The following is a 15,100-nucleotide window of genomic DNA, read 5'->3' as shown; positions in this document are numbered from 1 at the left end:
GCTCCAAAATACTGTTAATTAACATTTTAGAGTAATAATTTATTCAACTTAAAAATGAAACAGAATAAACAGATTAGTCATGACACATGACATTATCATGCTATTTAAACAGAAGTTGAAATACATGTTGATTTTGACTGAAGGGTGTTCATTTTTATTTCCCTCCTGGAAAGACAACACATCATCAGTAGGATAAAACTAACCTGTCTCATGATGGTCTAAACCGAGTTCACATTTCACATTTTGTAAAATGTTTTTTTTTTGTCAAACTTCTTTTGCAAAATTACGGGTTAAGAGACCAGTGTTAATTTTGAAGACTAAAAATGAACGTCATAGTTTTTGTGACAATAACGAGACTATCACTAACTAAAAAAATACATGTGAACGAAAACTATATTTAAATGTGTTGAGATTTCGTTACCATCATTTTATCGCAGACATTAATACCATCCTATATCAGGTTGATAAATGGTACCACTAATTGAATCTTTATATAAATGCACATTTGACGATGATAAACATCAACAATAAAGTAGCATTATTTAAGCAACATCAAATCACTTACATGGTCCTTGGTTTTCCCTTCTCTTTCTCTGACGTGGGTAGTGACAATCCGCTCCGTCTCCTCTCGGAGTCTGGGGTAAGAACCGAGCTGAAAGGCAAAAACATTCCATAACTGCAGCAGCAGACTGACAGAGACATGCGCGCACTTTCATGTGAGCATAAGCTTCAGAAAACTTACCAAAAAGTATCAGAGACAAACAGGAGTAAGAAGTGAGAATAAGAAAAGGGAAAGACATAGTCAAGTGAAGTGACACATCAGCATCACAAGTCCATGCTGTCACAATACAGCGCACACAACAATAAGGTGAGTGGACACAATGACTGGCCCAGATATTTACTATCAGCCAAGGATCAAATAGGGGAGTTATTGTTGTGAAACTGGAGTTTGTTTCAGTATTCATTTTGCTATAATACAGAATATTAAATGAACCATTCTGTCAGGCTGATAGTAGATTTCAAATGATACCTAATGTTTATGGAAATAGGATGAAAGAATACAGGAATGGGGTGAGGCACGGGAAAAATGGTAAAAAAAAAAAAAAAAAAACGAAAAAGTGCATCAACAATCATTACTTTGATTGCAGTGCTTTCATCCGACCACAAGATGGTAGTGGAGCACTGTTGCTATGGAAACACTTCAATGTTAAATTTTTTTCTCCATCCAATTCACTTTAACCCAGACGTTAAATGTTTGGTTTTTTAGCCGATGCTCGGCTCAAGCAGCAGGTGTGCGTCGGATTGTGCGTTGTTCACAATTTCTTTAAAGAGTATGGGAACTTGCACGGCGATGTTCACTCTGAATGGTAAGACGATTTCCATAAGTGTGAAGTAAGTGGAGATGAAACAATACACGCATCTGAGTATCCGAGAAGAATTCAGGTGGATTTCTCAGGGGTGAAAAACTGGACTTGGATGAGGGATATACAGAAAAGGAAAAAAGGGAATCCTTTTGCTTGACATGCCACTATTTAAACGGGAGCACCTGGTTACCTTAACGGCACACTTCATGACGAGCGCAGTGAGCTCACACACCACTAGGTCCACACATTTGAGGCTGGGCTCTTTGAGTTTGCGGATCTGCTTTCTGACAATCGCCTCGAAAGCCAGGTCAGGGGTAAAGAGCCCCGTTCTGAGAAGTCGTTGAAGGGGTGTTGGATTGCATTTTGTTGTGGTGGTGGTAAAGGGGAGAAATGGATAGGCCAGAATTGAAGACAGAAAGGGAAAGAGAGGAAATAAAAGGAAGACCTTGTTTAGGTTGTTATTTCTAGTTATTGATAAGACAGGCTATAGACGAGGACAAGCCACAAGCCTGAGACCTTCTCTTCTAATTAACCAATTTGGACAAACCCAGTATGAGAGAGTAGGACTTCATCCACAAGCCAATTTTCGACTAACAGATCATACATAGCATTTGTTTTGTTTTTTTAAGTGCACTGAGATGTGAGACCTGCAGCTTGTCCAGTAGAGACCAGAGGTTCTCAATCCTAAAAAAACCCAAAAGAAAACCATCCCATCATCATCACAACACGTCACCCGTCACAACACTCCACAACACGACAGCATTGCCTGCACACAGAGCTCCAGGGGCGGGGCTCCGCTGAGGGCATGCACACTGCACAGAACAGGCTGAGACGATGGCCTGGTGTTGTGCGTATGCGTCCCCCCTCCCCCCCGCCCCACACCTGTGTCCCGGCTGGGTTGGGAGATGCTGGACATGTGCAGTACCTTGGTAGTACACTGCCTGACTGTGTTGATGAGCTCCTGAATGACCAGATCGATACATTTGAGACAAGGCGTTTTCAGCTTAACGATCTGCTTTTTCACGATGGCCTCAAACGCCAGGTCTGGAGTGAACAGCCCCGCTCTGAGGAATCACAGAGAGACAGAGGCACAGCCACAGACAGATGGAACAATTATCAAACACATGGGGAAAGAAAAAAATGAATGTGACAAGTGAACATAAGTAACAATTGGGATGAGCTGAGGATAACTCACATAATGCGTAAAAAAAAGGGAAAATAAATAAAACTGAAAAATAAGTCCTCTGAAGGGTAATGTTCACACACAAAATCACAAATGAGATATGATAGAAATAAAAATTGTATTATGACTTATACAACACAGAACAAAAATAACTAAAAAAAACTAAGAAATGAGTTCTTAAAGAGAGCTAGTGCAGTGAAAAGATAAAGAACATCTGATGCAGTCGTTACACAACAAACAACACTTAATAAATACTCCAAATATAAGAATTACTCTCAGTAGGTGACGTGACGGCCTGAACACTAAAAGTTGAGTAATGGCAGAATGACAGTTTTAAAAACATAACCCAAGCTAACTAGAAAGGCTGGTGCTGTATTGGCATTCAGACAGAACACCGGCGTACCGAGTTGTGTGTGAAATGGTTTTTAAAAAGCTTTGTTGTTATTACTGCTGCTATTCGGCCACCCTCTACTTGCCTCACACCATGGGCATTCTTGATGGCGTGGCTAATTTCCCGCCTTAGCTCCTTCTCGTCAAACACAATCTGGGGAACAGAAAAGGCCAGAGCAAAAAAAACATCTTAATCCGTCTTAGTGCTGGTTTCAAGGCAAGTTACAATAGTAAACTCAGCCATCCTGACCTTGACAAGCTCGAACGGGAAGCGCTCATGAAAGACGCGGTTGATCTTGGCACCCCCGGACAGCTCGTTGGTGTCCACCTGATCCCCAGATCCCTCAATGCACTTCTCAAAGTCCACACCAAACTGCTGCACCATCCTTACACAGCACAAAATTCACTTTAACGACAGCTCCCATGCTCCACTGATCTTACTGTTATTAGTATATTTGATTATTTATGCAAATAAAGCCCAATTGCTTTACAATCAGTGTCTGTAATTTACAAATGTCTAATTGTTGCTAGTATATATTGGTATTATTTATTTAAAGATCAAGAGTAAATATTTCAGCTAAGTAGAAATTAGTGGCTCCTCAACATCCAATTCTTTTTACACTGTTTATAACTGAGCAAGATAAAATGTTTAACTGTCCTCTCTTAATAAACTATCAACATTTTGAGTCAAACAATGTTTTTTCATAATCAGATGAAAACAAGAAGATCATATTGGCTTGACTTGGGATCGCAGAAACTCCAGATCGGAGCCATCGGACAATCGTTGACAGAGCTGAAGTTTTTCTTTCTTTTAAAATCCCATTTTTTAAAACACCTTAAAGATCATAACTTTAACTAATGTTTGTGTTTGAACTTATTCCAATCCAAAGCATGAACCCAAAGTTTGAGACTTGTTAAGGTTTGGGGCGGGACCTTGATATCGAGTATTATTATGAATTTAAAATATAGAGATATCTGTTGCCAAATGGATTTGCACTCACTGCAACAAAGCCTTTGTCTTTCGGGTTGGATCATCTGGACTAAAGTTTTTGTATTCCTCCACCTCTTTCTCCAGTGAGAGGAGCTGGCTCTGCAGCTTACTGCGTAGCCCAGGCAGTGTATCCCTGATGTGGTTGGTCAATTGCTTAAAACAGAAAAATATAAACAATTTTAGACAAGCACTATAGTGATCAAAGAAGGAACACATTGTTGAGTTGATTGCTGACCTGGTTAAGTGTTTTTTGTAGATGTGGTGTACCCATTCGCTCAGCCATGTGTCTATAGCCGGGGTGGGACAGAAAGAACTTTCTCTCTGCAGCTAGAGCAGCACGAATGTCCTTCTTCCCATCGATGTCTTTTTGACTGCGGTTCACTACTCCAATGTAACCTAAACACAAACACACACATGGAGTCTGAACCAGACATCAAAATGGACACTGATGTTTCACAAATTGCTGCAGAGGATCCTTACCTCTACGCAGTGGAAGCAGCTTATTTTCTAAAATGTCCTTTGCATCCGTTCCTTCATCCATCAGGTCCAATTTTGTTATGACACCAATGGTTCGCAAACCTGCATATTAAAAAATACCAAGAATATTCACAAGAATTTGAATTCCAGAATTTCTTTTACAAACAACTCAATCGGTTTTTGACTTATTCTTGCACGAGATGTAAGGTAAAACACACCCACCATCTCAAAAACAAAAGAAAAAAGTGATCTAGACGACATGCAATGTTAGAATGTTTGCTTCACTTCTGTTGACACAGTGACTAATCAGCTGAGGCCTTACCCTGTGGGTCCACTTCCTTGGCAATCTTTAAAGCATCCGAGTTGGCCAAATCCTGGTTGGCAGGTGTGACTGCCAGGATCAGACAGCTATCCTTCGTGATGAACTGCATCAACATCTCCCTGATCTGGTGCTCGATGTCCACTGGCTGATCTCCTACGGCGACCTTCGTCATTCCCGGCAGGTCGATCAGGGTCAGGTTTAGCACTGGGCCACAGACACAGAGGTCATACCAATGAGAATAAGTTGCTCAAAAGTAAAGCTTCAGTGTATGTTAACATAATTTAGCATTGAATTGGAAATCAAGGCAGTGTGATGGATGTGGGAAAAATAAATATTTGTTTTACTGCCTCTATTGGGTGTGAAAGGACAACCTCACTGTTATGTAAACTCAAATACCATTCATTCAGTGTTGCTATTGTGGGTTTAACAAAAAAAAACTGAACACAAAGTGGTACCTCTTTAATATTAATGTATGAATCAGAGGGTACAATACAGTCATTAATATATACATTTAAAGACCCTTTTCTTACCATGTGGGGAGTAGACCCTGAGGTTAATAGGGATGGGAGAAATGCCTTTATTGGAGCCTGTTATCCTGTCAGTCTCTGCTTCAATTTCCGCCCGCACTTCATCAAAATCCACAAACTTCTTCCCTTTGCAATGCAGAAACTCAGCATATTCTAAACACAGGATCAGAGCAAAAAATATAGGAGACATTGTTTTTCCTTAAGAGTGCAATAAAAAAATGGCATGAGGAGAATATTAAATCAAAGGGAGAGGATGAAAGCAGCAAATGGCAGATAGTCAGTGTACCTAGCTGGAGGCACTGTGACAGAGAGGCCACATGCAGGGCAGCAAGGAAGTCTGCCAAACTCACCTGCTTTATTGTTGACCAGCTGCAAAATGAGGGGTCTCCGGGTAACAATTCCAGATCCGCGGGGAAGAAAGTCCCTGCGCGAGAAAAAACGACATTAATAGAAGTGTAGAAATGGGAAAGAATGAAGAAAACAAAGATAAACAGGCATTATGTTCGATTATTTATTATATTTATTGTCCATTTCCTTGCAGACCGGCCTCTGGTAAATTGACCGGCAGTGGGAAATTTCACGCCTCTAATTTATCCCAGCATATTTGACATGACCGCTACTCACTCGGAGCCAGAAAGCAGCTGGTCCCTCCAAAAAACTGTTCATTGGCGCAAAATTTTTCTTATATTTTGTCAACCCCCAGGTTATTAGAGTTAATTCAGACTATTACTGAGACATGCTTTTCCTTTATCACAGATGTGGAATACAAAAATCTGACATGATATGACTATAATATTGATTTCCAATAGGTAGGATTTATTTTATATTACACAAAACTACGACCCTGCAGCCGCCGAAACAATTCCTGTGATGATTCCTTACAGCAAGAACTGTTGTTTTGTTGTTGTTTTTTTTACAAGATGGCTTTTATCTTTTATCATCATGCTTGTATTTAGTCACACTATTATTGAGGTATTCTTTAAGAAAACAGCAAAACACTAACAGAAAATCTTCCTGATGGAAGATCTAATACATGACAAACATTGCTGGAGGACTGTGGGGACTTCTCAGATTATAGCTTGGTTATTTGAGGTTCCTCCACCCAATATTGGACACGTCCTTGCCCAGTCTGTTGAATTTCTTGCTGCCTTACAAACATTTGTTACGAATCACCCATCCAACACTGGGCTGATTCTGACTAAACAAAGCATGTCACTAATAACCTACATTCTCCTTTTGCCTCTAGTTATCAGACCTACAGGTCTAAGGGTGCTGCTGTGTTGTTGACCACAGACTGTGAGTCAGCCACAAAACAAAAATAGAGAGACAAGAAACAACACTACATACTGCTTGCTTATGCTACACAATAGTCACATGGTCACACAGTGGGCAACATTCTGGATGAGCAGTTCCCCACATCAGCAAATGTCCAGCATTGGAGCTGTGTCATGCACAGAATGTGAGGCAACAGGTAATTGTTCATGGCAGACAGTATAGAAAGTGCTGGATATGGTTTGGTAGCACTGGATGACGGCTAGTGAAAATGGAAGAACTAAATTACTTAAGTAAAGGGAGTGAACAGAAACACAAGAAGAAAGACCTCTTTTAAAAAACCATTTAAACTGCATCGTTCGCTGCAAAAATTACCACTTGAAAGTTTGTTTTCATCTCCACTGTAAACACTAAGTTTGTTGAAGTTTTTGCACATTGCATTGTGGGATGTGGAGTCTTGGAGACTGGTGCATAAAAGTTTGGGGTGTCCCGATCCGATATCGATATTGGAAATCGGTCAGATATTAACCTCAAAACGAATATCGCATTCAAATTTTATTTCCCTCAAATTAGTTTCTTATTTTGTTCACTTGTAGAATACTGTAGATATTATGTTGAAGGTTAAAAATTATGTAACCAATTGGTTAATAATACCTACTTTTGCTGACTATTGTTCTCTGTTTGAGTAACATCACTTGATCAAGACTTTTCTAACATTCCACACTTCAAAATAAGTAATTACATTTTTTTGTTAAAGAAAAAAAAAAAAAACTATGAATGATTCATGCTGATATCGGATAATATCGGTATCGGCCGATATGCAAGGCTGCAATATCGGTATCATATCGGAAATGAAAAGGTTGTAACAGGAGCGGGACATGCCTAATAAAAGTGTTTTTACTTCATTTTGATATCACAGGGAACACCGGGAACAAACTACAACAAAAATTGTATCAAGCAAATAACTGTATTGTATTCCTTGTCTGGTGAAAAAAACCCAAACAAGGAACATGTTAAGGATAAAGTAAAACCACTTCTCTGAATCTGTTTACGGGACTGTCACAAAAATGTCACAATTGGAAAACATTTACGGTAGAGATGAAAAACTTTTTTCCTTTCTTTTTGGAGTAACTGATTCGATACATTGATCTATTCTACAGTATGAGGCTAGCACTATGATTTTATCCAATATAAAAAATTATCAGTGATAACAGCTTTAATGCACTGATCCTACAAAGCTCACTCCAGTCAAGTCAAACCCTGAATTCTGACACAAGCTGCAAGAAAATGTTTAGAATGCATATACAAAGAAGTTGCTTATACAAGCAAAGATGTACGGCAAAAAACCTCCTGTCCTCTTCAGTCTTCATCGAGAAAATTGGACAGTCGTGGTACATCGAAAAGAGGCAAGAAGCCAAGACTCCATTATTGATGCCCTGTAAATGATAGAAGAGGCTGAGCAGATTGTGTATCATTTCATGCATTATGTATGGCCAAGCAAAGAGCATCAGTCTGTATGCTGCCCTCCCTCCAACACATGAAATAGAAGAAGAATCAAGAGAGTCGGGCACGGACAGAACGGGGAAGCGCCAACTCCCCTCCCCCTGCTCGCAGGCTCAGAAGTAACCAAAGCAACCCAGAGGAGAAGAAGACTACAGCTGATCCTCCTCTTCTTGACACTTTGAATGAATCAACATTGCTTGTGTGCAAACATTGGAATTTGTGTGTGAAATTTTGAGGTCAAAGTCACTTCTCACAGGAGTGAATGGGACACAAACTGTATTTGAGGTTTAGCGGGCCATGTGGAAAAGCAAAGAACATATCATTATGCCTGGGAACAGGAAAGTGCTTGTTGGTACGCACCGACAGGCATTCATGGGCAGCAAAACCTATGAGAGCTTCCAAACAATCTGTCACTCAGTGGTTTGAAGTCCTTCATGGTAGAGCCTGTTGCCTGTCCACTGCCATGACAGCAGAAAACCAACATTTGATTTGATTTTTATTTTTTTACATTCGTGCCATGATCTGTAGAAAGAAAAGTCTGCATCTCATATCTGATGTGACTATATACTTTTATACAAGCATGTTTTACTATCACACTTTCATGTCTCAACTGCTCTGAAATCATGACAACAATTTAAAACCCCCATGTTTCTTGTTAGTGAGTTTCCCACTGATCTGATAACAGCCTCCACCCAGGACAGCATGCAGTGCAAGATATGCCTTTTACACCCAACCGTGACATCAGGGCAAAATGGGGATTTAGATGCAAAATTTGAATTTGATCAAATCATAACTTCAGCTAAAGTTAAAAGTGTTCGAAAACCAAACATTGCGTGGACACATCGACGAATGAGGAAGAGAAACTTATTTATTTTTGGCTCCCAGACAATTGCGTGTGTTGAATGTTTGTTTGTTGTTAATGACAGTAAACCATGATTTCATTTCAGTTTTTCAAGTTTCCTGGGTTCACTTTTGAACCAGAGAAAAATAAAACTTAAACACACTTAAATTTGGTTCTCACAGAACAGTGTGAGTGATCACATGGATGTATTCTGTTTGTGCTGAGACACAGAGGAAGTACACAGCAAAGCAACATCTCAGGCTCAGCAGGTGATGGGGTAACTTCATGTTCCGCTTCCTTATCAAAACCTCAACATGTAAACAAAAAACTGAGGAGGATCCAGGCTGCTTATCATGATCACGACTGCTTTCTTACCAAAATAAAAAATATACACAATATTGCCCGTACAACTAAAACCAGCTGCTATTAGGAAAACGACAGATCAACAACTTCTTTTTTATTTTTACAAGGACAATGCATATTACCATAACAGCTCAACTGTAGAATATGTTAGAGATCAAAAGGCTAATTTTCATCTGTAGTCCCAGGCCAGATGTACAATAGGCACCCTGGAAATAGGTAAAGCTCGTTGATTATCACATGGCAAAATACAATAAACATTACATTTGCTGCTGCGGCAGGAATAGAGCTAAAGTGGGAATGCAGCTGGAGGCAACAGGACTTCTGAAGGCAACAGCAGCTTGCTGACTCACATTATTAAAGTCAACATAACCACAGAGAGTGATCTTACAACACTCTTAGTTTTGCATATTGTCTAAGTGGAAACTACAGCACATCAGAGTGTTTGTGCTCTGGCCACTCCTGAGCATAAAAAAGCCTTTAGATGAACAAAGTCAGGAGCTCCTTTGATAATAAACCTCAGCTGTAGGACCCTAAATACTCAAACATGGAGGAAAGAGCCTTGCATGACATTTCTAAGATTCAATCCTTTGCTGACAAAAAAGGTAGAAAATAAAAATGATGGATGATTGATAGTCTGTCAGCAGCAAGGAAATGAAAAAGTCACAACAATAGCAGATAGTTTGAGGTTCAACAAGTGTTGTTCTCATAATAACACAAAGACCAACTGATCTACATTAATAAGCACTGAGTGTGTTTCTGATCTGCATGTGTGCTCTTGTCCGCGAGCAGTTGCAACATGTTCCCACGATGTGTTTCTAAACTACTAAAAGCTTGTCATTTTCGCAACTGACGGGAGGCTCTGCTGCCTCTTCTGTTGTGCGCATGTGTACGTGCGTGTTAAGGTTGGGTTGGGTTTAACTTTGTGTGTCTTTCAATGGTGTGAAAACCTGCTAAACTGGCTTGCTACACAGCAAACTTGTTTGGCTTCTTTATCTACTGTGTGATCTCCCTCACTGCTGATGGGGGAAAGGACAAAAGGATCGTCCTTTTGGTATTATTAATTAGTCTGACAATGACAGAGTAATTAATCTATCTAGAAAAGTTGAACAACTTCAATCTGTTACACCCCAAAGAAAGACATTTGGCCAAATTTCCTAAACTTTATCCAAATGAATCAAGTTACAGATTACAGTGGGAAGATGAATAAAAATACCTTAAAAACGTGAAAAAATAGAAAATGACGTGCATTTGAAAAACATATTAGATTTATATTTTACTATAAATACATTTGTTTATTCTCTCAATTAAGATTTTTTAAACATGAAAAATTGCATCAGACTAATGTGGGAAGGTTTCACAGCGGTGTCTCCTTGTCATGTGTTCGGAACCTGCTTATCCTGTACACTGTTCCAGCAGCCTCAAAGCTGCACGACAGTGAATTCCTCCAAATAGGCCACCACTAGTCTATCCCTGCACTTTGTTACAGTAACACACACCAGTGCACCACCAAGCAGCACGCTGCATGTTATATACAATAAAACGACAAACTAAATATGTATATACTTGGGGGAAACATATTTGAAGACCTAACAATAATTGCTATATATTTTCTATATAGGAGCCCTTCGGGTTTTCCAGTCGCTGATAAGTATAAACGCATTGTGTGGACCACAACAGGTTGAGAAGCAACCAGCGCTTACCTTGCTCTGCTCGGTAAGTGCTGCTCCTTCACAGGTAAATGAAATTCAGAGCCCCAGCACAGGCCCTCCTAAAACGTTGTCGCTTCAGCGCACGTTGGTCCTCGAGCGGCTCTCTCACTCACGGTATCTGTTAGCCGCTCTGAGCTCTGCACCGACAGGTCCATAGCTCTCGGACATCACCACTTGACGCCTCCGGGCTTGTGTGTGCTGTTCATTACTTCTGCAAGACGCAAAAACCCTGAGCCTCAGCTCCGGCTGACTGCTCCTTCCAACATTGCTGCTCCGGCGTGCACGTTGGCCTCCACCAGCCTCTCACTCCAGTACGACCCCGGTGACAGCCCTGCTGCTAGCTCTGTGCCACAAGGCCAAAGCTCACGGACTCCATCTGCTGCTGTCCCAGACCACAACTTTCGACGCCCTCCGGGCTCCTGCGTGCATATGTCTCTTTCCCAAGCCTTCAATACCGCGTAAGGCCCGGTTCCAGCTCCGAACCACGGTACCCAAGCTCCCGAAATCCAGCTGCCTTTCAAAAAGAGTCAACGCTGTCCCCGACATCCAGCGCACGTTGCCCTGCATCCCTGCTAGCACCTGCATTAGCCGTCACGTGGTAGCATAAAAGCTAATCCACCTGCTTTTCCTGCCTGCGTCAAGCGGCGAAAGAAACCAAGGTTCCTCTCACCGAGGGAACGGGATGCATTGCGGTTCGCTGCATGGCGTTCAACGCATGCAGCCTCCGTTGTAGGCCGGTGTGAATTCCACCTAGGCCTCCCTTCTTCCTCCTCACGGCACTTCTGCCGCAGCGAGTGAAGACGACACGGCTCTCATGGACTCTGCTGCTGCCCATGGCTCCACCTGGGGCTCCCAGCGGCCTGTCTCCTTTGTCGCCTCTCTGGAGGAGTAGGAGGTTTTCACACCTTCCTCCTCTCTCCCAAGCTTAGATACCATGGAGCTGTGCAGGCGGGCGGTGATGTGACTCGCCATCCCGTGACCCACCGTCATAACGGAGGCCACTATGTGCCGCTATGTGAGTAAGCGACACGCCGGGATAAATCCTCCCCATATTTCCGAAGCTGTTGAAGTGGCACATCCATGGAAGGATCGCCCTTTCTGTGGAAAGTCTCATGTGAAGGGCTCCTCCACCCTTGATTGTGAAGATGTGGAGAGCCTCTGACTGCTCAGAATGCCAACGGTGGAGCCGCTGATTGCGGCTCACCTTTTGCCATGCCAGCCTGCTCTGTCTCCCCAGAGACCCATGCTACTGACCAGGATGGACCGTCTTCAGTGGGACCCATCGGGCAGGGCGAACGCTGCAGCGGCGCTCTCAGTGAGAGCTCCAAATGTCCTCTCCCTCCTCACGGCTTACCAATTTGAACTGTGTGAGGATTTCGCTCGGTCTCAGGACCCAGCGACAGTGGAGGACAAATTCATCCTTAGCAGGTGAGAGTCTCCGCACCCAGCGCCACTCAGTGCGGGCCTTGGGTAGCGCGATGAGCAACATGGTGCTTCAGGAACGAGCATGTCGGCTCAACCACCGGGCTGTCCCGCAGCACAATCTGCTCAGCATACGCAAACGAGGAGGAAGAAAAAGACGGTCTGTACGTTTTCTCCTATGGGGAATAGAGGTTACACCCACTGGTGGTGCAACAGTTATGGGCCTGTTATGGATGGGCCAAGGTGGATCTGTTCGCGGCGGAGGAAAACAAGCACTACGCCTTTTTTTTTTTCCCTGCGCGGCACGGATACTCTCCTTGACGTAGACGCATTAGCGCGCGTCTGGCTGCATGTAGGGGGCCTCAGGAACAGCGATCAGCTGTTTGTCTCCTGGGCTAATTCCCACAGGGGGAAGCCTGTTGCTAAGCAACACCTGCCACTAGGCAATGACTCCCCATTACCAAGAACAATGGGGGCCATTGTTTTGGCCTACGAGGGTTGGGGTCTGCGGCTGCTTGAGGGCCTGCACGCACACTCGATGTCCTGCCACGTCCTGGGCCTTGTTCAGGTGAGTGTCTGATCAGGACATTTGTGCAGCGGCGGGTTGGTCCTCGTCCCTCACGTTTGTCCGGGTTTACATGCTGGACTGTTTGCTGTCCTGATGTATAACAGACTCTGCTTTGCGGGCTGTGTTTTTGCTCGATAAGCATGTCTGCACTACGGGAGCTGCCATATCCCATAGTGAGACATCTCACAAAATATTATGAAATAGAACTTTAGGTTATGTATATAACCCAAGTTCTATGAGTAATATGAATGAGATGTACACTAGACAACCCTTCTTGCTCGAACGAGCAAGAAGAGGTGCTCATTTTGAATGAGGAACTGTACATCCGCCCCCCCCTCTTATAGAGGGTGGGAGTGTCCCTGGCGAATGGAAAGTTCTTTCCAGCCAATCAGGGCTCGGCGGATTGAGAAAAGTGCTTCTGAGGACTACAGGGAGTGTGTATCCCATAGTGAGACATCTCACTCATATTACTCATAGAACCGGGGTTATGTACATAACCTAAAGTAAAGCATGACATGTATAACCAAGGTTATTTTCAAAGAAGTGCTTTCATTATTTAGCCACTTCACGCTTACTGTTACCACTTTTCTCAACCAGGAAGTTTATAATCACATCTATTGTGGCATCCCTATTGTTATGATTCATATAACCTTGAATGACTCCTGTTCTATATGTTTTATGTACTTTTGATTTCATTCTGTACAGAAAATAACATGTAATATGAACTTTTATATTAGAATAACACAAAAACTAAAATATAAACAACTTTTTGGTGTGTCCTGATTGTTTAGAACAACATCAAAGACAAGAAACTGCAAAAACTTGACAAAAAAGTTTTTCACAGGAACACACACACACACACACACACACACACACTAGTATAAATATAACATATGGAAGCAGTATTACAATTATGAATGTGTTGACACTAGTTTGTGTACACTGAATAATTACTCCTTGTCCTGACCATTCCAAAAAGTTGTTGAATATCTGCTGGCTCTCTGTTTATACTCTAGATAAGAAACTTGAGCATTATGACATCCTACCTACCCCCTAAAGCTACACAACTTTTGCTGAAAGTTTACCATCAGTTAGTGACAGATAGTTGATCGTGTCGCTGTACACATTGCCACTTCATAAGGAAAAGTGTTGCAACAAAATGCATGTCAATGGATCTGATTTGGCAGTATTCCATATAGTAAAAGATCACCATGACATAGAAAAGACTAACATACACATCCCTGTAATACCTAGGGGGTGTGCCCCACACTTTGGAAACCTCTTTAACAGGGCGGGGTAGAGGTGAGGTGAAGGGAAGCATAACATGACATACCGTATAGAAGTTGCACTCAGGGTTAAGTTGTCCTTAGGAAAAAAAAAAGGCAAATCAATGACTCACGGGAAGCAGTACGAATGGTAAATATTGACTGAATCCAAATGAGGTCGAGTTTCTGTCTGTACTTTAATTACAAATTGTGATCAGGTCTTTTTTAAGATAGAGGAACCCAAACTTAAAAAAAGCCACATTTGGAGCTGCTTTCCATACGAGCGGAACTTGATACAGACTATTGGTTCTGGCGTTAGCTTAGCTTCGTGTCAACCGCCATATGTTAGCCATAATCCTACACTTTAAGGCCCCTAGGTCAACCATATGTACAGTGGATGAAGGAATATGTTTACTTTCTTTAGCAATCATTCACTTACTTGCCAACAAAATTTTCCAGGACCGAGCTCTTTCCAGCGCTCTGTCCGCCTACAACAGCTATCTGAGGAAGGTCTAAGTTACAGCTCTGGCCGATGGAGCTGAAGGCGTCCTGGAGCTTGTTGATGAGGGGAATCAGGTCTTCCATGCCCCGGTTCCCCATGGCGTCGATAGCCCGGGAAGCCCCTTCAACACAACAAGCCTCGGGTAACTTAGCTGGGTACTATTAGCTTAGCAACCTTAGCACAGGGCTGTGTGGTCAAAAGTGGAGTTCCCGCTTCAAACTGCTCTGGCTCCTCTTCTATGTGTGGAAACTGACGAGAAATGTCTGTAACAGCAGCTCACACTGGTATCATGTCCAAGTTCTTTCAGTGCACAAACTAAACACCGAGCCAGCCGAGCAGGACAGAAAAGTCGCAAAGCAAAACTTCCTCTACACAAACAGACACCATCCGGTCAGAAGAAG

At 42.4% G+C, this 15,100-nt stretch overlaps 1 protein-coding gene across 7 annotated transcripts in view; it reads right to left on the bottom strand.

Moving 5' to 3' along the window:
- dnm2a (dynamin 2a) overlaps positions 1-15,086 on the bottom strand; it is a 32,748-nt gene extending 17,662 nt beyond the window's left edge. For 3 of the 7 annotated variants that reach the window (XM_028454902.1, XM_028454900.1, XM_028454905.1), the window contains exons 1-11: positions 14,637-15,086; positions 5,605-5,678; positions 5,258-5,407; positions 4,728-4,931; positions 4,409-4,507; positions 4,164-4,324; positions 3,939-4,081; positions 3,188-3,323; positions 3,024-3,091; positions 2,290-2,428; positions 566-652 (exon numbers count right to left, since the gene is read on the bottom strand). In XM_028454902.1, the coding sequence (XP_028310703.1) occupies positions 566-652; positions 2,290-2,428; positions 3,024-3,091; positions 3,188-3,323; positions 3,939-4,081; positions 4,164-4,324; positions 4,409-4,507; positions 4,728-4,931; positions 5,258-5,407; positions 5,605-5,678; positions 14,637-14,797 (1,422 nt within the window). In that variant the 5' untranslated portion in view covers positions 14,798-15,086. Of the gene's footprint in view, positions 1-565; positions 653-2,289; positions 2,429-3,023; positions 3,092-3,187; positions 3,324-3,938; positions 4,082-4,163; positions 4,325-4,408; positions 4,508-4,727; positions 4,932-5,257; positions 5,408-5,604; positions 5,679-14,265; positions 14,285-14,636 lie in introns of those variants that run through there. The other 4 variants (XM_028454901.1, XM_028454903.1, XM_028454904.1 and 1 more) reach the window with 2 other exon arrangements.
- Positions 15,087-15,100: the final 14 nt, after the last annotated feature.

Source organism: Gouania willdenowi, chromosome 8 (assembly GCF_900634775.1).
Source record: "Gouania willdenowi chromosome 8, fGouWil2.1, whole genome shotgun sequence".
Lineage (NCBI taxonomy): Eukaryota > Metazoa > Chordata > Actinopteri > Blenniiformes > Gobiesocidae > Gouania > Gouania willdenowi.
The sequence above is the reverse complement of the archived record's forward strand: the minus strand, read 5'-3'. Positions and strand labels throughout refer to the sequence as shown.